At 47.3% G+C, this 24753-nt stretch overlaps 2 protein-coding genes across 2 annotated transcripts; one reads left to right on the forward strand and one right to left on the reverse strand.

Moving 5' to 3' along the window:
- Nucleotides 1–1890: 1890 nt before the first annotated feature.
- LOC107118256 (keratin-associated protein 4-7-like) lies at nt 1891–4236 on the reverse strand. The gene is made up of 2 exons (XM_015420568.1): nt 4155–4236; nt 1891–2314 (listed from the first exon to the last, which is right to left on the reverse strand). Exon 2 carries the CDS (start codon nt 2297–2299, stop codon nt 1928–1930), a length of 372 nt encoding a protein of 123 aa, XP_015276054.1. The 5' UTR covers nt 2300–2314; nt 4155–4236; the 3' UTR covers nt 1891–1927.
- Nucleotides 4237–13127: 8891 nt separating this feature from the next.
- On the forward strand, nt 13128–14974 carry LOC107118336 (keratin-associated protein 9-1-like). Its single transcript, XM_015420644.1, has 2 exons — nt 13128–13221; nt 14093–14974. Exon 2 carries the CDS (start codon nt 14114–14116, stop codon nt 14498–14500), a length of 387 nt encoding a protein of 128 aa, XP_015276130.1. The 5' UTR covers nt 13128–13221; nt 14093–14113; the 3' UTR covers nt 14501–14974.
- The last annotated feature ends 9779 nt before the right edge of the window (nt 14975–24753 follow it).

Raw genomic sequence — 24753 nt, forward strand, 5'->3', positions numbered from 1 at the left:
TAGCTCCGCATCTAATATGCCTCCCTTCCCCGACAGATTTTCCCGCTCGTGTGACTGGGACCAGTAACAACTATAACTGATGATGATGAAAATTGTCACAGTCATATATCTGACTGGTAGATGGTGTTCTGCAATTTGAGATCTAGCCAAGTTTTTTTAGGAATTGCAGGGATATCTTCACAGGATTCTTGCTGTTCTAAAGCAACATTGTCTTCTGGAGCTGACCTGGTGTTATTTACTCATTGTCGAGAAATTCCGGGTGTTTCTTGAGACTTCTAGGCACTGCTACAAGGGCTCAAATGACAATGAATCTCGGCCTATCTGTGCTCTGCCACTCAGTAATAACCCCTCCAGTGTTCCCTCTAAGCTAAGCTAGTGTGAGCTAGCTCACTTTTTTTTTTAGCCTCCAGCTCACACATTTTTGTTTTCGCTAAGGAAGGATGGCTCCGGAGCAAACTAATTTATGCAGTAGCCAAATCGCTCACTCACAACTTTGAATGCCAGTTGCTCACAAAGCAGCATTTTTGCTCACAAGACTCCACAGCTTAGCGGGAGCATGCCCCTCGGGCTCTTTTTGTAGTCGGAACTCCTTTGCATATTAGGCGACACACCCCTAATGTAGCCAATCCTCAAAGAGCTTACAGTAGCCCCTGTAAGAAGAGCTCTGTAAGCTCTTGGAGGATTGGCTACATTAGGGGTGTGTCACCTAATATGCACCTTGGGTACCGGTGAGAAAGACGGACTATAGATAACATAAATAAAACAATAAATAGATGATGTGCTCCTGTTCCAGTTCAGATAACGTCTATCACAGCTCTTTGGTTTTATTCATACAGAAGCCTTCTCCATACCATAGAGCAGTGATGCCAATCTGTCACTACGAATTTATTACAGGGCTATTTTTTGTAGCAGGAACGCCTTTGCATATTAGGTGACACACCCCTAATGTAGTCAATCCTCCAAGAGCTTACAGTAGCCCCTGTAAGAAGAGCTCTGTAAGCTCTTGGAGGATTGGCTACATTGCTAATATGCAAAGGAGTTCTTGCTACAAAAAGAACCCTGCGGGCCCTCCCCACTTTTTTCAATTTCTTAGAAATAAGAAGCAACTGAATCCACATGAGAAATTTGGATGCAGGCAAAAGCTTTATTGAAGAGAAAGGAGAGTGGGTAACATCATTTGCAGTGAAGCAGTTTCAGGGATGACAAACGTACATTCTTTACTCAGCAAAAACAGTGGCTTTCCCACTGCCTGTTTAGCTGGGATAACTTAATGGTTTCAAAGCAAACGAATACAGAGATAAACACAGGTTACTGTTGAGGCAGGAAGACTTTAGTGAGCCACTTAAATATTTAGAGGCCCAAAGAAGGAAGATGTACATAGCCTTCTGGTCTCCCAACCAACATAAGTTAAGGAAAATGAAATGAAGCTTAAACGTGAGAGGTGAGAGTAGAGAGAATACAGATTAATTAGAAGAGGAGAAGAAGAGATTGGATTTATACCCCACCCTTCACTTCCCGAAGGAGTCTTAGAGTGGCTTACTATCTCCTTTCCCTTCCTCTCCCCACAACACACACCCTGTGAGGTAGGTGGGGCTGAGAGAGCTCTCTCAAGAACTGCCCTTGAGAGAACAGCTCTGAAAGAACTTACGAGTGACCCAAGGTCACACCAGCAGTTGCATGTGGAGGAGATGGGAGTCGAACCTGGTTCTCCCAGATTAAAGTCCGTGCTCCTAACCACTACACCAAACTGGCTCTCATTACCATAAGTTGGTGGTCATGGGCAATTGAAATGTTGTTCCTGAGCACCAACTGACCCTGATGTGAACTGGGACGTGTCTTTCTGTCTGACACCCGAGTCTGTGAAGTCGCTGGGCGTCAAACTCTTCCGTATTTTTTCAGGTAGCCGTTCCATTCCCTTTCTTCTGGCTTAACAGGTAGAATTGCAGATGCGTCCACAAGGGGAACAGCCGCCACAGGCCGTGTAGCCTCCCACACGGACGGGTTCACAGCTGGCAGCCATAACTGGCCCTGGGACTGTAACCACGAAAGGAGGTGGCTGTATAACGCATTCCGATGGTGGGATCTGGTTGACGCAGGCGACGCTGGCCCCACTGGTGATGCCCAGGCAACGTGCTGATGTTGAGTTACCGCAGCATGAGGAGGAGCAGCATTTATTGTTGCAGCAGTCCAGGGAGCCCAGACCGCCGACAGGGTAGCTACATGGGGAGCAGCAAGGTTGGGAGCAGCAAGGTTGGGGGCAGGAGGGGATAGCACAGGATGGAGCACAGCAGCAAGACATCTTGGAAAGGTGAGTCTGGAATGACATGACGAGAGGACGGGAAATGTCAACGTGAGAGGCAGAAGAAACTTATCATCAGTATAAGCATTCTCACTGTTAAGTCGGTTACGAGTCAGAGAGTGATTCAGCAAGGAACACCTTTATTCAGCAACTCGTGACTCAACTCCAACACAGGTCAACTTGGATAGCCAGAACAGCTTTAGCATTGAAGCTGGTCTGCTTTTAAACTCTCCCGGCCAATGTAGCCACGCCTACTATACAATACCAACCAATAAGACTGTATACATAAAGTCCAATCACAGACGTTCCCACTCAGGCAGCTTGAGGGTCTGTGATTGGTTGGTTCTTCCTGGGCTACCAATAGGATTGGAGGTATTAGAATCCTAGCCCAGGACGAAGCTTGACATTGTACTTCAATTAGGTGATTCACATACAGTTATGTATTCCATTGGCAGCTATTGAATACATCACACTCACGTGGAGTAAACAGAATAGAAATTAGTACTTCTTACTTCAGAATAAATATGTTGCTAATGCACTTTCCCCGTCCCTTATTTGTTCCACGATCTAACATATCTAATGGAACAAATATAGAGTCTGGTGGCACCTTGAAGACCAACCAAGGTTTATGCGAGGTATGAGCTTTCGTGTGCGTACACAAGCTCCTACCTTGAATAAACCTTGATTGGTCTTCAAGGTGCCACTGGAGTCTACATTTATTCTGCAGGCTCAGACCAAACACGGCTGACCACCTGGAAGTATCTGATGGAGCTTCTTTTTAAATATAAAATTAGGCTGACATGCAGAAAAGGAGGGAAGGTAGTGTGGTACAGCCCGATCTCATCCGATCTCGGAAGCTAAGCAGGGTCTGCCCTGCTTAGTCCTTGGATGGGGAACCTCCAAGGAACGCAACAGAGGACGGCAATGGCAAACCACCTCTGCTTCTCACTTGCCTCAAAAGAGTCTTGCTGGAGCGGCCTTCAGTTGGTTGCGACCTGACCACACCTTTGATACACGCAAGGTGAACATAGCTACCTAGTGACTCTTTCAGCTACACTGAACTCTGGGCCATTTTCAAAATGAAGATTTTCAACAGAATGCAAGATCCTCTCCCTCCAAAGGAAAGAACAACTGTATGGGTTCTTCTAAAGAAGAGGCTTGCCGCTAAACTTCTGTTCCTTGCAGAGCTCGACAGGACTGGGAAGACTTATTCGAAATTGTCTAGTGAGTCAATAGCCAAGGTGAGAATTGCCTTGGTGGGACTTCCAGTGTGCATCTCAGTTGAGGGATGCCAAGGTCCAGATGGGGCCTGGAGAGTTCTCAGAAATACAACTAATTTCCAGACTACAGAGGACAGTTCCTCTGGAGAAAATGGCAGCTTTGGAGGGTGGTCTGTAGGTGATTATACCCTGCTGAGGTATCTCTACTCTTCAAACCCAGCCTTCTTCCATCTCCACCCCCAAATTTCAAGGGATTTCTGAACCCAAAGTTGAAAGCCCTACATTTTGTTCACAAACCTGTCTCAAACAGGTTTTTGAAGAAGATGTGTACTGATTTTCTCAGCCCACTTCTACTTAAGTAAACACCTGTAAAGTTCAAAGAGAGCCACTTGTCTTTCTTTTCTCCCTCTGCCTCAGTTTCTTTCTAGGTGTCCTCTGGTCCTTTTCCTTTATACATTCAGGCATGAGAACTATCACTAATCACATCAAACTCTTTCTTCGCTTGTTTCCTATGGAATTTCTCAGTTTCCCCCCCTCCCCCAAAGGAAGCACTTCCTAAACTGCTTACTGGCTCTCTGTCTTGCTTTCTTACCAGATATATCTTATACTTGGAGAAGACATTACGAGGGACTTACCAGGAGCAGAAGAAGAAGAGAAGGTAGCAAGAGAAGCTTGAGTTGTGGAGATGGTGGCCGGTCTCAAGGGCTTTTATACCATCTCTGGGGAGCACTAAATGCATGACACATTTAATGCATGTTTAGTTAGTTAAATTTTCAAAGCTCCCATGGCATTTTGTAAGGTTTGAACCTCATATTATCGTTTGAACCTCATACTATATTACCCTGCAGTCTTCCTTCGATGTATGATATTATAGGACTTGCTCAGAAGTCCTATCTCAGTTTACTTGAGTCAGATCAGAAATTAACCTCCGGCAACTCCCAGTTGACTACAAAGGAAGGCAATCATCCCACAGTGCCTGGAATGCACAAATTTTAATATCCCATTTCAAAGTGCTGACACATCTGAATTTGGAATCCGAGGCTGTAATTAGAGATAAATCAAGCTCCCCCCGTTCTTGCTCAGCTGTTGTTCTGTATGGCGGTGCTACACTTCCGCTCTGCCCGTCTTCTCACTTCAATGACTCCATTTTGACACTTTTTAAAAATATACTTCACAGATGATTTTCATTCGTTACAGGTCCCTTGTGTAAAGAAGGGCCTATGCACTTTGATTCAATCACAGAGTACAATAAAAGTGGGCGAAAAGAAGTCTGAGGTGTTTATGAGATACCTTCTTTTTTGAGAAGAGGTTTCATCTGCTGTCGAAGGCCTTCACGGCCAGAGTCCATTAGTCGTTGTAGATTTTCCGGGCTGTGTGGCCATGGTCTTGGCGTTGTAGGACCTGACATTTCACCAGCACCTGTGACTGGCATCCTCAGAGGTAGAACACAGGATGACACAGAGAGAGTACTCCATCTTTCTGTGCTGTACCTCTGAGGTTGCCAGTCACAGCTGCTGGTGAAACATCAGGTCCTACAATGCCAAGTCCATGGTCATAAAGCCCGGAAAATCTGCGACAACTAAAGAGGTTTAATCAATTGATATTCAGCAAGTGGGAAATGAAGACCCATGAGCCGGAGGAGTGTAGCGCACTGAGTGTCAGCCATGGGTTCAGATTCACACTCATCTGTGAGGGTCACCTGGAGATTTGGGGCCAAACGTACCTCTCAGGTGTGTGGTAAGGATACAATGAAGGAGGACCATGTAGAATTATCCAGCCCTCTTTGAGATTGACTGTGCTGGAAATCGAATAGTAAATTATGATTGGCATCCTACCAGAGGCTGAAGAAAGTTCCCTCACCGTAAGAAAACATCCTGCGATTTAAATGCCTCCTCCTCCAAAAGGAATAACATTATCGTCAACCCGGTTCCCCAGACCTCGGCCCCTTTGCGGCCGTTGGGATGGGGGGGCAAATTTGCCGCCTAGCCAGAAGAGGCAGGCAGTGTTTAGGCGCCAACAAAAGCCCATACGGGCATTCCTAGGAAGGAGGGGCCAATTAGTTATAAAAGCCGGCCCCTCCTTACCTAGCCAGCAGTCCCGCATGATCGTTGGCCCACCCTCCCGCCCTGTATTTAGTGCAGGCTTTGGCTGGTCACCCATTGGGGGCCAGGTAGGATTTTTTCGCCCTTTCCTGATTGGCATTTGGAGGGGGTGTTTTCACCTACCTTGCACTTTAGCAGTGGTGAAGGTGCTTACAGGGTGGGCTCAGCAGGTAGGTTGGTCACTTTTAAGGCAGGGGTCAAGGCGGTATAGAGGTTGCGGTATGGTGAGCACCAGCCAAAACTCATTTATTGGGTTGAAGGGGTCTTGTGAGTACAGCCTTTGTGCCTTACGGCACGGGGCTGGGAAAACAGACTGCCTTTGGAACCACCCCGCTTGGGTCCTCCCTTTGAGCCCAGCGGCTCAGGGGTTGGGCTACGGGGTTGTACTGCAATGGCTAGCCGGCTGGGAGGGAGCCATTGATTATGGCTCCGGCCTGGAGCAGGGTGGCTCGCCCTATTGGGAGTTGAGGAGGGGGTTGTTGACCCCTGGACTTGACCATACCCCTGACTGTTTGCCCTTGCTGTGGATTCCAGTTGAAGCTGTAAGGCTCTGGTCACATGGGCTGGAAAATGCGGGGGGGCGGGCAAAGAGTGGCTGTTTGCCCCGGGGCAAACTAATGCACGACTGTGCGATCAGACGTCCGGTTGAGGTCCCGTTGAGGTCCCGTGGTTAGGGGGGAGGTGCTGATCACACCACAGGCAAAGAAGCGGGGCGGCACGGCAAACGGGGTTGTTGTTGTTGTTTTAACTTTTTTAAACTGAAGTGTGCGCATGCTCTGTTGGGTGCTTGTGCGCATCCCGTGGAGACTTGGGGGAAAAAATGACCTGTTTGCGAGGGGACATGGGCGGGCGCCGGATGCCACCGGAAATGCGATCAGACGCCCGCCCTTGTCACGTGATTTCCAGAAACTAGTACCTTGGAGGTACTAGTTTTTTACCCCGCATCTTTGGAGTGGAGCCACGGGTTCGCCACGGGAGCACTGTGCTTCCCAGATGTTAAGGTGAGATCGCGCCTGGAAAATCCGCGGGTCTCCCGTGCCTCTCCTGCGGCAACTTTGCCGTGTGACCGGGGCCTTCATTAAATAAAGTGGCCCGAGTTTTAAATCCATTACTTGTGTCTATCTCGTTATTCCGGCTTGGGTGGCAATAACAGTGATAACAACAACAACACTCCATAAGCATGATGTGCGTGTCTGAATTCTAATAATGTGCATGTCTAATTCTAATAACGGTGAGATGCCTAGGATCCATTAGCAGCTTAGCACCATACCTGAGCCTGAACATTTACTGAGATCAGCGTCCTATCTTAAAGTATTATCTTTCATGACTTGTTTTAAAGCACTTCATGAACGAGAGAACTTTTGTACTACTATAACGTTTCCTGAGGAAGATCCAATTCTGAAACACTGTTATATAATTCGGCGACGACGTTGATGATGTACCTTTGCACTAGGATTTTCTTATGATCTGTAGGAATTGATTTATCATGTTGCAGTGCTTCAGACTGTAATACGTGGTAAACATTTTCTCTGCAAGTCTTGTTGACTGCTTGATTTGTGGGGTCAGACTCTCACGACTGATTTCTTTATACTTGTTCTCCGATTAGGTCGTGTTTGTCCACATTTGTCTTGAATTCTAATGATGAAAGTTTATTTTAAAAGATGCTCTATAGTTCGACTAAAAACTGAGACAATTTCGCTTGAGTTCCAATATTCTGCACTGGACAAAAAATATAAATAAATACAATCAATGAATGATGAACATTAAAGGTTTTCAAAAATTCTGATTCTTCTTTGACGGTGGATAGAATGGCCAAAAATGAAATCATGACATACGTGTATTCCAAAGAAATTGGAGAGGAACCAAAAGGGCTTGTCCTAAACAATTATGTGCTAATTAGCAGATACCCCAACATTATCACAAATTTCACCTAACTCATAATTTCACCCTGTCTGAAAATGCTTACATTTATTGCCACCCAAAGCAATTTGGTGCCCTGACCTTGGTGACCAGGCTCATCCAATCACATCAGATCTCAGAAGCTAAGCAGGGTTGGCCCTGCTTAGTACTTGGATAGGAGATTGCCAAGAAAGACCAGGGTGCTACTCAGGGACAGGCAATGGCCATCTACTTCTGTAATTCTCCTGTCTTGAAAACCCCACAAAGGGTTGCCATAAGTTGGGTGCAATGCAATGAACTTTCCACCACCATCAAAGCAATTTGGTTGATAGGACAAATAGGACAGTAAAAATGGAACAATTTCCTTACGTGATACTCTATTAACTTCTTTATCTCTGTTCCACAAGATGGCTACAACTTAGATGGTTTATAAGTGCATTGGACCCATCCATGGAGGAGAAGAGTTCAATGACTAGAGGGTAAATAGATAAATGGAATCTCTATGGTCAGAGGATGTTTACACTTGAGTAGCTAATCTTGTATACAACTTATAGGGGAGAAATCCTTCCCTTCATGGGAGCTTTCTAGAAACATCTGGCTGGCCACAGCTGGACTTTATTAAGGATGAACATATTATTGCACGCTATGTACAGATTCACTGACACATTTCTAACTCTTTTAAGATGCCTAGCCCAGCAGGACAGAGATTTAGATCAGTCCGTGTTTCTTTGAGCAACATTGCCTTATACAAGAATTTGTCATAAAGTGGAAGGTCCTACAACCTAAGCAGCCTTCTGCCAACTTAAGTGTAATCCAGTGAAGAGCTGCTTGAGCTGGTGGAAGCCTCTTCGGGATGAATGAAGTCTTCAAACATTGTGAAGCAGAGTGATAGGATACAGGTGCCTGTCAATAGTAGGGATGGGCATGACCTCAACCAAGAAGGAAAACTCATTCTGAATTTTCCCCTGTTCATGGTTCAGGAACAGAAGTTCATGACGGGTCCACCATAACGAACTTCTACAAACTTTTAGAGCATGTTCTTGGTGGTTCGTGGATGGAGCAGGAAGGGATTCCAAGCAATGTCCCCTCTAAGCTGTGGAGTCCTGTGAGCAAAAATTCTACTTTGTGAGCTCCTGGCATTAAAATTGTGAGCAAACGATTTGGCTAGTGCATAAATTTGTTTGCTCTGGAGCCCTCCTTCCTGAGCTAAGACAAAAATGTGTGAGCCGTAGGCTAAATAACTGTGAGCTAGCTCACACTAACTCAGCTTAGAGGGAACACTGATTCCAGGTCTCTTTAAACCTTTGCTTACTGTTCCACATGAAAGCTGCAGAAACTGCTGAGCAGAAGGGAGGCGCTCCCCACCACGCAGCTGATTCAGCCTATCTTCTGCAGTCCATTTAAACTTTAAAAGCACTGCGTAAGTCAGCTGCATGGCAGGCAGGTGCTCTCCATTGGCAGCTGTTTTGGACTGTCTTCTGCTGCCCCTTTAAAATGTAACAAGTCTGCAGAAGATAACATGGAAACAGCGGTGTGGCGGGGAGGTGCTCCCTGCTGTGCAGCTGTTTTGGGCCGTCTTCAGCGGTCCCTTTAAAGATTAAAAGGATTGGAAAACAGAAGAAAAAAAGCTTGCATGGCACAAAGGGGCTCCCTGCAATGCGGCTGTTTTGGGCTGTGGTCCCTTTCAACAAGAAGAAGAAGAAGAAGAAGAAGAAGAAGAAGAAGAAGAAGAAGAAGAAGAAGAAGAAGAAGAAGAAGAAGAAGAAGAAGAAGAAGAAGAAGAAGAAGAAGATCCCTAACATATTGTTTGCTTTTTCACTGCTGCAGCACATTGGCTTTTCATTGAGTTATCCACTATTGCGAAGACCCCAAGATCTTTTCCCCTCTCAGTTTCAGCAAGTTCAGACCCCATTAGCCCATACTTGAAGCTAAGGGTAAGCTAACTTCATCTGCCACACTGTTGCCCCCTCGCTCAATCGTGTACACAGAGATACCATCCCGTACCCAGGTCAAATTCAGCTGAGCCTGTCTATATAGTGCTTCTGGTGAGACTGTGATCTGGAGGAGGAGGAGGAGATTGGATTTATACCCCGCCTTCACTACATGAAGGAGTCTCAGAGTGACTTTCAATTCTGAGCAATCAAATCTCTCCCTGGCCTTAATGCTTAGAATTAATAGATTGTTCCCCTTGATTGGCAACAATGCTACCATTCCTAAATACTGCTAGGCTGTAAAATAACAGTAATAACATTAACAGCAAAACAGTAACAACTACAACTATGATGATGATGGTGATGATGTAAATTGTCACAGTCATATATTTGACTGGTAGATGGTGTTCTGCAGTTTGAGATCTAGCCAAGTTTAAGTAATTGCAGGTGTATCTTTGCAGGGTTCTTGCTCTTCCAAGCAATTTTGTCTTCCAGAGCTGAGCTGGTGTTATTTGCTCAATGCTAAGAATGTCCGGGTGTTTCTTGAGAATTCTAGGTACCTCTACAAGCATTCCAATGACAACTGGCCATGATGGTCACTTTCTTCTCCCAGAGGCATTCTGTCTGTAGGTTTTGATATTTACTGATCTTCTCCTTTCCTTCTCCTTTTTCTATTCTGGTGTCTCATCATCATCACCACCACCACCATCATCACCAACTTCACCACCACCACCACCACCACTGCCATCACCATGGATTGTCACAGTTGGATGTGTGACTGGTAGATAGTGTTCTAAATTAAAGTCTATACCAGCTGAGTCATCACCCACTTTAAAATGGACCAAATCAGAGATTGGTGTTTCTGGATCTTTGGTGGAAAATGGAACACAGGATACTGGCTCTTCTGTTCAGCAACCAGGGGAAAGGACTGGTGTGCTACTAAAAGTAGAATCTTATGTAAAGCAACCAGAGAAAGGATCTGATCAGCTACTGGAAAACCAGCAACTAGGGTTGCCAGCCCCCCAATTGGGGTGGGTTTCCCCCCAATTTCATGGGAACCAATCCACCACTGACCATCTGGCCAGCGGGGAACCCCACCCGCAAAGAGCCCTGCTGTGCCCAACATGCTTGGCACAATGATGTCACCCAGAGGTAATATCATCGTGCCAGGCACGTCATGCAGGGAATGCTCTAGCATTTGGTGTAGCCAGTTTGGTGTAGTGGTTAAGTGCGTGGACTCTAATCTGGGAGAACCGGGTTTGATTCCCCTCTCCTCCACATGCACCTGCTGAATGACCTTGGGCAAGCCATAGTTTTGGCACAGATGTTCTTGAAAAAGAGCAGTTTCTGTCAGAACTCTCTCAGCCCCACCTACCTCACAGGGTGCCTGTTTTGGGGAGGGGAAGGCAAAGGAGTTTGTAAGCCACTCTGAGACTCCTTTGGGTAGTGGAGGGCAGGGTATAAACCCAACCTCTTCTCTCTTCTAGGATTTGGTTAAAAATTCTATGGTGACCATAGAGTTTTTGCCCAAATGCTAGAGCGTCCAGTGTTCCCTCTAAGCTGAGTTTGTATGAGCTCGCTCACAGTTTTTTTTAGCTCTTGTCTCATGCATTTTTGTCTTAGGAAGTGTGGCTTCAGAGCAAACTACTTCATGCAGTAGCCAAATCGCTCGCTCACAACTTTAATGCCAGCAGCTCACAAAGTAGAATTGTTGCTCACAAGACTCCCCAGCTTAGAGGGAGCATTGAGAGCGTCCCTTGCATGATGTGCCCGGTGTGATGACATCACTTCCAGGTGTATCACGTGTGCCAGAAGATCCAGGGGAGCAGCCTGGACCCCCCCCCCTTGCTGGCAGACAGTAAGGACCTGGCAACTCTACCAGAAACTCTGAAAAGAATGGTCTTGGGACACTTGGAGCATAACACTCCTGATATCACAATTTGGGGGGGGGGAATGAGAAATAGGGTTTGGATCATTGACATTGCAATCCCAGGAGACAGCCGAATAGAAAAGCAAGAACAGGAAGAGATCATGAAATACGATTCTGGGATTAATCTTCACCTCAGTAAAGAAGGAATCTTGCTCTCATAAACATACGTCGGTATTCGTTCCTCCCCTCTTTTGCTCCATGATTTAGCCAAGGTGCATGATAGATAAAGAAATACTGTGGAGGAGGAGGAGGAGGAGGAGGAGGAGGAGGAGGAATTTATACCCCGCCCTTCACTTGGAGTCTCAGAAATACTGTGGAGGAGGAGGAGGAGGAGGAGATTGGATTTATACCCCGCCCTTCACTTGGAGTCTCAGAGCGGCTTACAAACTCCTTTCCCTTCCCCTCCCCACAACAGACACCCTCTGAGGTGGGTGGGGCTGAGAGAACTCTGACACAAACTGCTCTTTTTCAAGGACAGCTGTGCCAGAGCTTGTGACTGACCCAAGGTCACATCAGCAGGTGCAAGTGGAAAAGTGGGGAATCAAACCCGGTTCTCCCAGATTAGAGTCCGCGCACTTAACCACTACACCAAACTGGTGTAGTTTGTAATCCGAGTAAGTAATCCGAGAAGAATGAAAGTAGTCTGTGAAGTAAAATCTCCTGGTGGTTCCTGACCCCCCCCCAAAAAAAAATCCGTCTAGCCCCAATTCGACCCAGAGCCTTCTTGGCCTTGGTCCTGGCCTGGTGGAACACTCTTCCCAACAAGATCTGAGCCCCGTAGGATTTGATGCAGTTTTGCAGGGCCCGTAAAACCGAATTATTCCAACAGGCCTATGACTGAGGCGGTAACGGCTTTTCTTGGACTGGCATCCCTTTCGCTTCCCTCTGACCACTCGCCACTCTTTCTTTGTTTTTAACATCAGCCATAACATTGGCCTCTTACTCACAGACCTATATAAAGGAACTATCCCTCAGATAACCCAGCCAAGTAACCCAGACTACGATGTCAGCAAGCTGTTACCGGAGAATGCTGCTATGCCCGCCATCTGATACAAACTAGCACTTTATATTTCTATATTTGTATATGTATAACTGTATTGTCTTGATCTTATTCAACTCTTGTTTTAATTGTTTTATATTAAACAAACAAACAAGATGGATCAATTGTGCCTCATGCACTATCTGTTTGGTTTTAATTAGAATTATAGGAACTGTTTTAGTCGTTCAATTCTATGCATTGTTTTAGCATTGTTGTTACCCACTCTGAGTCCGGCTGTGCAGGGGGGGCAAGCTAGAGATCTACATAAACAGCTAGATAATCTAGCAAAATGGGTACATGCTAATTCCTAGAGTAGTTTAAGCAAGTAGACAGACTGAATGGAAGTGTAACGCAACCATACAGAATAACAGCCGAGCAAAATGTGGGGACTTCATTTATCTCTAATTACACACTCGGATTCCGAAATCAGAAGTGTTGTCGCTTTGAAATAGGATATTAAAATTTGTGCATTCCAGAAAAAGGCAGGTGATTTGCTTCCTCTGTAGTCAGCCAGGAGATCCTGCAGGTTCATTTCTGATCTGACTCAAGTAAAATTGAGTAGAACTTCTGACAAGGCCTATAATATCCTACGATGAAGGAAAGCTGCAGGGTAAAACATGCTCACCTTATAATATGCTACAAAATGCCACGGGGTTCATTGAAATGATTAACAAACTACACACTCAGAAATGAATCATACATCTAGGGCTCTTGAGAGATAATATAAAAGCTCTTGACACCTGCCACCATCTCCACAATTCTGCTCATCTTCTCTTGCTTGCTTCTCTTCTCCTGCTCTTGGTAAGTCCACTTCTTCTCAGTGTATATGAGGTATACGGTAAGAAAACCAGATGGAAAGTCAGGAAGCAAGTTGGGAAAGTTCCCCCGTTGGAAAAGGTTTTGATTGGATCAGTAGCATTTCTCACCCGTGAATGTCCATTCCCATAGGAAGGAAGGAAGGAAGGAAGGAAGGAAGGAAGGAAGGAAGGAAGGAAGGGCATCTGTAGGGACGTAGAGGCATAGAGATAAATGGTGGAAGCACAGGTGGCTCTCTGGGAAATGTGCAGGGGTTGAAGTAGACACGTATTGAGAAAAAGTGTATGCTGCCTCTCCGGAGCCGAAGACACCTGCATGAATGAGATGAATGGTGACAGTCTCATACATTCAATTTTCAGCTCATATTAGAGTTGGCAGGTCCTGGTAATCTCCAAGAATCATAACTGATCATAATAGACAATAGAGATCATTGCTCCTGGATTAAAGTCAAACTTTGTGTCCGGCAGTCTGTTGTTCACTTTGATCTCCACTGCAAGAACGTGAGCACAGTTACTTTGCAGCAGGTATCTGATGAATGAAAGCTTTGACTCTAGACAATTTATACCCCCAAATCACGTTGACCTCCAAGATGCTACTGGGCTTGAGTCTAGCTTTCCTACGCATATCTCCAAAAAAGGCCTCCATTTTTTTAAAAAAAGTGGAGCAATATTCTAATGACCATTTCTTCTTCCATTACTCAATCTGAAAATAGCCCAGACTTGATTTACCAAAAAAAGTATTACTGAGTTGAATTGAATTTACTCCCCCAGGAAACTGGTTATACTTGTGACTTTGATCAGTTTGTTCTTCAGCCTTTCCCATTGACGTGTCCCTTCCTTTAATCATGTCATTTCAGACTCTCCTCCACCTTTTCAAGATGTCTTGCTGCTGTCCTCCAACCTGTGCCATCCCCTCCTGCCCCCAACCTTGTTGCTCCCAACCTTGCTGTTCCCAACCTTGCTGCTCCCCATGTAGCTACCCTGTCGGCGGTCTGGGCTCCCTGAATTGCTGCAACAATTCATGCTGCTCCTCTTCATGCTGCGGTAACTCAACATCAGCGCGTTGCCTTGGCATCACCAGTGGGGCCAACGTCGCATGCGTCAGCCAAATCCCACCATCGGAATGCGTTATACATCCACCTCCTTTTGTGGTTGTGGTCCCGGGGCCTGTCCTCTCTGCCTCCTGTGAGCCTCTTCGTGTGGGAGGGTACACAGCCTGTGCCGGTTGCTCCCCTTGTGGACGCATCTGCAGTTCCTCCTGTTAAATTGGAAGAATGGGAATGAAACGGCTTACCTGGAAAGCATGGAACGGATCGACGGCTGACGACTTCACGGTCCTGGGTGTCAGAAAGAACGACTCTTCCTCGTTCAAATCAGGATCAGTTGGTGCCTTACAACATGGCAAATGCCCGTGACCACCAATGTGTGATGGTTATTTTCTCTCTCTCTCTCTCTCTAAGCTCTATGTCTTTTCCCTAAAATTATGTCAATGATGTTGATTTGGCCTCCGTGGGCTTCACATTTCTCAGGGGCCCACAACGTTCTTCCTACATAAACAGTAACCTGTGTTTATCTCTGCATACATTTCCTCTGAAACCTTTAAGTTATCCCAGCTAAACGGGAAGTGGACAAACCACTGTTTGCTGAGTAAAGAATGCCTGTTTGTCATCCGTGGAACTGCTTCACTGCAAATGATGTCACACCTCTTTTTCTTTCAATAAAGCTTCTGTCTGCACCAATTTTTTTTCTTGTGGATTCAGCTGCTTCTTATTTCAAAGAACTTGTAAAGTGGGGAGGTGTCTTTACTCAGTGGTAGACCACACTCAGACGGACTCAGAGTCAATAGCCGGCTCCTCGATCCCAGACATTAGCTGTTGAGCAGTTACATGACACCATGATGAACAACTGCCATTTAGACCAGTATAGGAACGGGCAAAAACGGACTCATGAACTAAAGTTCATCATGAATGTTGGCAGTTTTGTAGCTTGCAAGTTTACTGCTATGAATTTCCACAGCTTTAAGCAGTTCGTGGCTGTTTTGTGGCAGTTCGTGAACAGATAAATTTCCATTCACTCTCTCCACTCAACTGAAATGTTTACCAAACTTCCAAACTACAGCGGGGTGGAAGTCTTCTCCAGCCTTGGAAACATCAGTAGGGGCCCTCCAAAGCTAGACAGGCTCTGCTGGCTGCCAGTAACAGAGTTCCCATTCTGCTCTATGGGATCAGAATGCTATATATACCGTCACCTCAGCTCCACACTCTCTCCTCTGCTGACTTGCTGAGTGTTGGCAGAGAGGCAGAGAACTTGCCCTGTTTCTGCCAAAGAATCATGAATGACCAAGCAGCTTACTGATACATTTGCTTCCTCACTGTGATGAGAAATCAGAACCTGAGCCGAACCAGCTGAGCCAAACCTGTTTCCCAAATCCAACCATGGACAGAGAGAAAAATATGTTGTGGTAGTAGAGAAAGGCTTGATAGGATTGCTGACATGTTTGCATTGTGTGAGGTCCCAGTTTTCAACCCGTGCTGAAGTCCTCCTAACAATCCTATCCCGTTGATTCCGTTTCTTCCACCTACGGTCGCCAGGTCCTACTTGGCAGCTTGTGGGGGGATCGTGGGTCCTCTCTGGGATCTACTACTGTGCACCCAACTGGCCCAAAAGATGATGATGTCACCTGGAAATGGCTGGCGGCAGGGAAGCAGAGGTTCCCCCACCCCCAGTTAGGGTCTCACAACCCTACTTCCACTTCAAGTCCAAGTAGCAGGTCAGCTGCTTGGCATGCAGAAGGTCCCTTTAAATGCCCTTTGAAGGTAATTAAATACCCTCTGAGCTGTCCCCCCACCAGGAACTACATAAGAACATAAGAGACGCCAATGTTGGATCAGGCCAAAGGCCCATTCAGTCCAACACTCTGTATCACACAGTGGCCAGAAATACCAGGTGCCATCAGGAGGTCCACCAGTTGGGCCAGGACATTAGAAGCCCTCCCACTGTTGCCCCCCCCCCAAGCACCAAGAAGACAGAGCATCACTTGCCCCAGAGTCCCTATCTACACCTTGTGGCTAATAGCCACTGATGGACCTCTGCTCCATATGCTTATCCAAATCCCTTTTGAAGCCGTCCATGCTTGTAGCCGCCACCTCCTCCTGTGGCAGTGAATTCCAAGTGTTAATCACTCTTTGGGTCAAGAAGTACTTCCTTTTATCCGTTCTAACCCAACCGCTCAGCAATTTCATGGAGTGCCCACACAATATTCCAAATGAGGTCTCACCATTGATTTATATAGGGGCATTATGATATTGGCTGATTTGTTTTCAATACCCTTCCTAATAATCTCCAGCATAGTGTTGGCCAGTTCGGGCCCCATCAATGTGTATTTATAGTTAGTAATAGCAGCACCAACCCGCCCCAATTCAGATGTCTATGGAGGACATCTGTAAGGGTAACCAGAGCCATCTCCATTCCATAACCAGGGTGGAAGCCAGACTGGAAAGGGGCACTAATGGAAGCGTCATCCAGGAAAGATTGGAGTTGTTTGGCCACAAATCTCTCAAACACCTTACTCAGGAACAGTAGATTTGACACTGGACAGTAGTTGGCCAGGACCATAGGGTACAGTGGTGTTTTTAGAAGAGCAGATGGACTACTGCCTCCTTTAGAGCACCTGGGAAAAGTCCCAGTAAGGTAAAGGTAAAGGTTCCCTTGCTCGAAAGCCAGTCGAGTCCGACTCTAGACTTGTGGTGCTCATCTCTGTTTCAAAGCCGAAGAGCCAGCGCTGTCCGAAAACATTTCCGTGGTCATGTGACCAGCATAACTAAACACCAAGGTGCATGGAACACTGTTACCTTCCCACCGAAGTGGTACCTATTTATCTACTTGCAATTTCTTGCTTTCAAACTGCTAGGTTGGCAGGAGCTGGGACCAGAGACGGGAGCTCACTCCGTCATGCGGCACACTCGGGTCTTAAACTGCCTTCCACAGCCTGCAGTTCAGCGTCTTAACCACTTGAGCCACTGCAGCTCCCTAAAGTCCCAGTAGACAGGGAGAAGTTGATATTTTCTCCCAGAGGGACCCAAATACTCTCCCCGCAACCCTTCAAAAGTCAGGAAGGGCATGGGTCAAGGAGGCAGGTAGTGGGTCTCCCAGCTGCCAAGGGAGTGAGGGCACGATGGCGACAGAGGGCCATATGAATCAACTAATGTACTTAGGGAGGTGAGGGTTACTGGAGAGGGAAACACATTAGAGGTGTTTATATGCCAGTGCTAGAAGTATCCAAGCCAAGATGGGGAGCTGGACATCAGACACTGTGTTCACTGACAATTTAGATATAGTAGGCATCTTGGGGAAATGGAGTTTACGCTCCTTGTAAACCTGGGAACAAAGTCTAGCCACCCGTCGTGTTGTCTGGTGGTGGACCATTGGTCTGATCCAGCTGGGCTCCTCTTATGTTGTAGGTTATCGAGTGGTCTTGGCCCAGTCACAGTTCTCTCAGATGTCTCTTGGTCTGTTGTGATGAGAGGAAGGGATTATTATGATCTGTGGTATTGTCGTTCCTGTAGTGGTGAGTGTTTGTAATTTTTCCTCTCGGGAAGTATTTCCATTTGAAGATATGCGGGCTAGTTGTGTAAGATGCGTGCTATTTTTTTGTTGGTGTTAATCATTGCTCCACAAAGAGATTGATGAGAAACATCTATGGAGAGACCAGGCCCATAGACAAGATTCTTTTGTTCAGGGGTATCTAAATTTTTAAGGGGTATTTAAATTACAGTTAATTAAATTAATCTGAATGCCTGTCTGCACCTGTTTCTAGCCCTTCCTTTCAAGGGATAGTGTCAGTCAATATCATTATGCCCCTATATAATATCATAAACAGATCAGCCAATATCATAAGGCCCCTATATAAATCAATGGTGTGACCTCATTTGGAATACTGTGTGCAGTTCTCGTCACCACACCTTAATAAGGATATTATAGCTTTGGAAAAAGTGCAGAAAAGGGCAACTCGGATGATAAAAGGGTTGGAACACTTTCCCTATGAGGAAAGCTTAAAGCACTTAGGGCTCTTTAGCTTGGAGAAACGACGACTGAGGGGTGACATGATTGAGGTTTATAAGATTATGCATGGGAAAGAGCAGGTAGAGAAAGAGGTACTTTTCTCCCTTTCTCACAATACAAGAACCCGTGGGCACTCCATGAAATTGCTGAGCGGTCGGGTTAGAACGGATAAAAGGAAGTACTTCTTCACCCAAAGAGTGATTAACACTTGGAATTCACTGCCACAGGAAGTGGTGGCAGCTACAAGCATGGGCAGCTTCAAGAGGGAATTAGATAAACACAAGAAGAGGGACCCGTGATATTCGCAGGGGGGAGTTCCACGTGGAGGAGGAGGAAGCAACTGCAGGTGAGCCTTCTCCCCTTGTCCCCCCCGGCACCAACGGCAAGGCCCGCGTGGCTCCCAGCTGCTGGGCCCACCAAGCCTTCTCCCTCCCTCCAGCACCCGCGGCGAGGCCTGAGTTTAGCCCGCCAATTCTTCTCTTCCCCCCCCCCCCGCTGGGCGGGGCAGGACACCGCGCGCGCTGCCCCAGCAGCAGCAGGGTGACAGTTGCCGGGGTGTTCTCTGCACATGTGTAGGACACGCTCTTGTACTTTTGGGGGGATTTAAATATCCGCCATATACTTTTTTCAACTTTTTAGATTTTTCTGCACTTCTGGGGATTGCCCCAAATGTGCAGGAAAATCTCCCTGCCCCCCAGGTGCCCCCGATGTGTGGATTTAGATAACCGCACGCGGGGGCACCTTGACTATTAGATATATAGATATGGAGCAGAGGTCCATCAGTGGCTATTAGCCATAAGCTATAGATAGGAACTCTCAGTCTGGGGCAAATGATGCTCTGTATTGTTGTTGCTTGGGGGGGGGGCAACAGTGATAGGGCTTCTAATGTCCTGGCCCCACTGGTGGACCTCCGGATTGCACCAGGTATTTTTGGCCAGAGTGTTGTGACAGAGTGTTGGACTAGATAGGCCATTGGCCTGATCCAGTATTGGCTTCTCTTATGTTCTTATGTACATCAGGAGCAAAATGTGGTGGCATGCCTGCTAACGGTGACACCTATGCGGTTTAACATTTGGCAGGTACTCCGCCAATTGCATTACTTACCAGTAGAGTTCTGAATATGTTTCAAGGTATTGGTAATAAGTAGGGGTGTGCACAGAAAAAAATAACCAGCCCGATTTGGATTCAGCCAGCCAAATATCTCTCAAATATCATTATCAGCAAAGCAAACCGATTCGGGAGGTATTTGGCCAGGTTGAATATTCGGCCGCATTATACCCTATGGAAAAATCTTATAGGGTATATTTGGCAGCTTGGGGAAAGAGGGGGTTTGAGGGAGAGGCTCCAAATTTTCAGGGTAGCTTCTGGAGCCTCTCCTCACATGAACCCCCAGGTCCCAAAGAAATTGGACCAGTGGGCGCAATGCTATGGGCACCCAAACAGGTTGCCCCCATTCCCTCCATTGTTTCTAGAGGGGAAACCCAGCCAGCAGACACTCAGCAAGGCAGGCAAGCAGGCACCCAGCACTCAGACTCTCCCAGGGAATCTCAGAGAAAGAGAACTGTTGGGAGGTGCTTGTTTGCCAGGAGAACAAGTGGCACATTCCAGAGAACAAGTGTCACAGTGCCAGTGCAAGTGTGCCACTGTGCCACACAGAAACCCAACAGGACCAACAGGACCAACATTAATACAGGCCCTGCCCTATATAAATCACTGGCGCAACCTCATTGGAATGCTGGTCACCACGCACACCTCAGAAAGGATATTTATAGCATCGGGAAAAGTGCAGAAAAGGGCCACTAGAATGATAAAAGGATTGGAAAACTTTCCCTATAAAGGAAGGTTACGGCACTTGGGGCTTTTTAGCTTGGAGAAACGACGACTGAGTGGTGACATGATAGAGATTTACAAGATTATGCATCGGACGGAGCAGATTGAGAAAGAAGCACTTTTCTCCCTTTCTCACAATACAAGAAGTCAATGAAATTGCTGAGCGGTCGGGTTACAACAGGTAAAAGGAAGTACCCGTATTTTTTGGACCATAAGACGCACCTGACCTTAAGACGCACCTAGTTTTTAAAGGAGGAAAACAGGGGAAAAAATATTCTGAACCTTCGGTCCATAAGACGCACTCACTTTTCCTCCCACTTTTTTTGGAAGAAAAAGTGAGTCTTATGGTCAAAAAAACACGGTACTTCTTCACCCAAAGAGTGACTAACACATGGAATTCACTGCCACAGAAGGTGGTGGCAGTTACAAGCATGGATGGCTTCAAAATGGAATTAGATAAGCATATGAAGCAGAAGTCCATCAGTGGCTATTAGCCACAAGGTATAGATAGGAACCCTCAGTTTGAGGCAAGTGATGCTTGGGGGGGCACAACAGCGGGAGGGCTTCTAGTGTCCTGGCCCCACTGGTGGACCTCCTGATGGCCCCTGGTATTTTTGGCCACTGTGTGACAGACTGTTGGACTGGATGGGCCACTGGCCTGATCCAACATGGGCTTCTCTTATGTTATTATGTAACATCAGAGAATCTCTGTCAATGGGGGCCTTTCTGAAAGGTCAGCAGAACCAGTGCATTGAAAGCGGTCGTGCCAGCCTGGCAACAGAATCCTGTGCCTGCCACTGAAGAGAAGAACAGAGAAGAGAGAAGAGATTGGATTTATACCTTGCCCTTCACTACTCAAAGGAGTCTCGGAGCGGCTTGCCAGCTCCTTCCCCTGCCTGCCAACCTGTACAGCATTACTGCATTCAAAATCTTTAAGAACATAAGAACATAAGAACATAAGAGATGCCAATGTTGCATCAGGCCAAAGGCCCATCCAGTCCAACACTCTGTATCCCACAGTGGCCAGAAATACCAGTGCCATCAGGAGGTCCACCAGTGGGGCCAGGACATTAGAAGCCCTCCCACTGTTGACCCCCCCCAAGCACCAAGATGACAGAGCATCACTTGCCCCAGAGTCCCTATCTATACCTTGTGGCTAATAGCCACTGATGGACCTCTGCTCCATATGCTTATCTAATTCCCTCTTGAAGCCGTCCATGCTTGTAGCCACCACCACTTCCTGTGGCAGTGAATTCCATGTGTTAATCACTCTTTGGGTGAAGAAGTACTTCCTTTTATCCGTTCTAACCCGACCGCTCTGCAGTTTCATGGCGTGCCCACGAGTTCTTGTATTGTGAGAAAGGGAGAAAAGTACCTCTTTCTCTACCTGCTCTTTCCCATGCATAATCTTATAAACCTCGATCATGTCACCCCTCAGTCGTCTTTTCTCCAAGCTAAAGAGCCCTAAGTGCTTTAACCTTTCCTCATAGGGAAAGTGTTCCAACCCTTTTATCATCCGAGTTGCCCTTTTCTGCACTTTTCCCAAAGCTAGAATATCCTTTTTAAGGTGTGGTGCCCAGAACTGCACACAGTATTCCAAATGAGGTCGCACCATTGATTTATATAGGGACATTATGATATTGGATGATTAATATAGAATAGCCCCCCCCCCCCAAAAAAAAGACTAATCTTGGCTAGTGGTATTTTGTGGGACTGCTGCCCAGTCAGTCGACAAGCATACCCTTACCCACTGAGTCAAGCCAGGGAAGGAAGGCCTCAGAAAGTGAGAGGGAGGGGTGTTGCTGTTTGTCCACCCGGATCCTCCTCTCTCTGCAGCAACGCACCAGCTGCCATTGTCCCATTTGAGGAACCTTAGCCGAGGTGCGGCTGCCCCTCATCATGGGCCCTCCCTCACCTGCCTTTGGTTCACACATTTTTGTCTTAGCTCAGGAACCATGGTTCCCGAGCAAACTAATTTATGCAGCAGCCAAATCACCTGCTCACAACAACTTTAATGCCAGTAGCTCAAAGTCTTAGCTCAGGAAAAATGGTTCCAGAGCAAACAAATTCATGCCGCAGCCAAATCACCTGCCTGCTTAAACTTTAATGCTGGTTGCTCAGAAAGTAGAATTTTTACTCACAGCCTGGACTCCACAGCGTAGAGGGAGCATTGGCCCATGGCCACCACCCAACCCGGCAAAGAAAAAAAGTCAATCTCTGTGGCACTCCTGTTGGGGGTTTCTGGTTTTTGTCTTGTATTCTAGCTAGAGTGAAAACTGTTTTTGCATCTCTCAATTTTTGTTTGGGGATGGATGGATGGTAACCAGAGTGAGCCTACGTCACCCAGTGCCTCACAGCTACTGGGGTTCTATGGTCTGGGTTAAAGAATGCCAGTGGAAGGGTTGGTGGGGCATCTATCTGCCAATTGGGGGATGTGTCTCTCTCAGGTCTCTCTGTCTACTTTTAATTTTGGGAAGAGCATTTCTCCCCAAAATTCCCAGCACAGACTGAGAGAGGGATGAAGGCACAAAAAGGCTGTGCTCACCTCAGTCACCCTCAAAGTCCAGGTCTGGGAAGCTGACCAGTGGCTCAAAGTCCAGGTCTGGGAAGCTGACCAGTGGCAAGTTGACCTCGAGGAAGACCAACTGCTCCACTGTCCAAGGGGTTTGAACATAATTCTGCTCCATGGCCTTTAATGTTCGTGAGTAGTAGGCCATGGGAACCTCACGGCCATCAGGGAGGACATGGCCGAGCACTGCATTGACGCTGTAGGGAGAGGCGTCACACGCAAGGACAACTGGGAGGGATTCATCAAAATGGGCTAGCACATCGTTGGAAATTAAAAGTTCTTTCACCCCCTTGAATGCCGCCACTTTCCTCGGGCCCCAGGTCCAAGGAGCCGATTTATCCAGGAGCAGGTGTAGGGGCTCTGCTACCGCAGCCTTGTGTGGCAAAAAGGCGTGGTAAAAGTTTATGAGTCCCAAGAACGCCTGTAGTTCTGCTTTGCATGTGAGCGCGCGGGAGCCTCCACAAAGGCCTTCACCTTGTCCTTCACTGGATGAAGGCCGGTAGCATCTACCCTGAACCCCAGGAAGTCCACCTCCAAAACCCCTAGAAGGCACTTCTCCCGTTTCACTTTGAGGCCAGCCGAGTCAAAATGTTGTAGGATGGTGTGGAGGCGGAAAGCGAAGTTGTCAAAGGGACGCCATGGCAATCAAGACGTTGTCAAAAAACAGCATCACTCCAGGGATTCCTTTTAACAATGAGTCCATTAGTTTTTGGAAAATTCCCGGGGCTACGCTCATGCCGAATTGTAGCCTCTTTACCTTACAGGCCCCCCTGTGGGTGACTATTGTCTGCGCCGTGGCCATGGCCTCGTCGACTGGCAGCTGTTGATATGCTTGTGCCAGGTCAAGTTTCCCAAAAATCTTAGTTCCCGCTAGCGAGGCCAGAACATGACTAATGACCAGGACCGGGTAGGAGTGGTCGTGGAGGGCCTTATTACTTGTGCATTTGTAGTCCGCACAGATGCAGACTTCACCATTGGGCTTGAGGGGGGTTACTATGGCTGTTTCCCATATAGCATGTGGAACTGGCTCCAGGACCCCTTGTGCAACCAAGCAGTCCAGCTCCGCATCAATTTCTGGCTGTATGGCGAGTGGAGCTGTACGGAACCACATGCGGATAGGAGACACCAGGGGGTCTAACTGCAAGGAAACAAGGGGCCCTTTGTAGTAACCTAAAGCCCCATCGAAAACAGCTGGGAACTCCCCGCAAATCTCCACAAAATCCCTCAGACCACATTTAAGCACCCCTCCGACCCCAACCGTGATGTCCAGCGGCGCAAACCAGGCCCGGCTCAGCAGACTGACTAGATTTCCCTCCACCACTATCAAGTCCAACAGTCCCTCAAACCCCTGAAACTGTACCCGGAATGTCCCCACCCCCCTTATAGGAACCTGGTTTCTTTGGAAGTCCAACAAACTCAAATGGGATGGGGGTAAGCAGGGTCCCCCCTTAGGGCAAAGTCTGCATAGTGTGTCCATGGAAATGATGGACGCCACTGACCCCGAGTCCACTTCCATTGTGCAGGGGGACCCTTTGTTCTGATCCGATAATTGGATCTTCGGGGTATCCTCTAACTTCGGGAGGTGTAGTACCTGTAGGGATGGCCAGTCTGTGCGGAGGTTGAAGTCGGACGTCTCTGCTGCTGTCTCGTAGGTGGCGGCAGCTGGGCAGTGTGCCTGAGCTGGGGGGTGCTGGTGCCGGCTTCCCTTGGACCAGCAGATGTGAGTGAGATGACCCTGTTTCCCACAGGTGTGGCACATCGTGTCGCGGAATCGGCAAGACTTGCGCTCGTGTGCCTCGCTGCAACTGGCACAAGAGGAATGGCCTGTGGTCTTTCCGGTGAATCCTGATGCTGCAGGACCCGGTGACTTTTGGCGCGGGGGTGGGCAGATGAAACGGATGTCCTCCTCCTCCAAGTTCTTGGGGCCCGAGTCAGGGAGTACAAAGTGAGATGTCACTGTTGGCCGGTCGTGGTGGGAGGCCTCGTGGGTGATGGTGAGTTGGAGGGCCGCGTCAATCTTGATGTCGGCGGTACTGATCATCTTCCTCCGCAGTTTTA

The sequence above is a fragment of the Gekko japonicus genome, unplaced genomic scaffold (genome assembly GCF_001447785.1).
Source record: "Gekko japonicus isolate JY-2015 unplaced genomic scaffold, Gekko_japonicus_V1.1 scaffold426, whole genome shotgun sequence".
Taxonomy (NCBI): Eukaryota; Metazoa; Chordata; class Lepidosauria; order Squamata; family Gekkonidae; genus Gekko; species Gekko japonicus.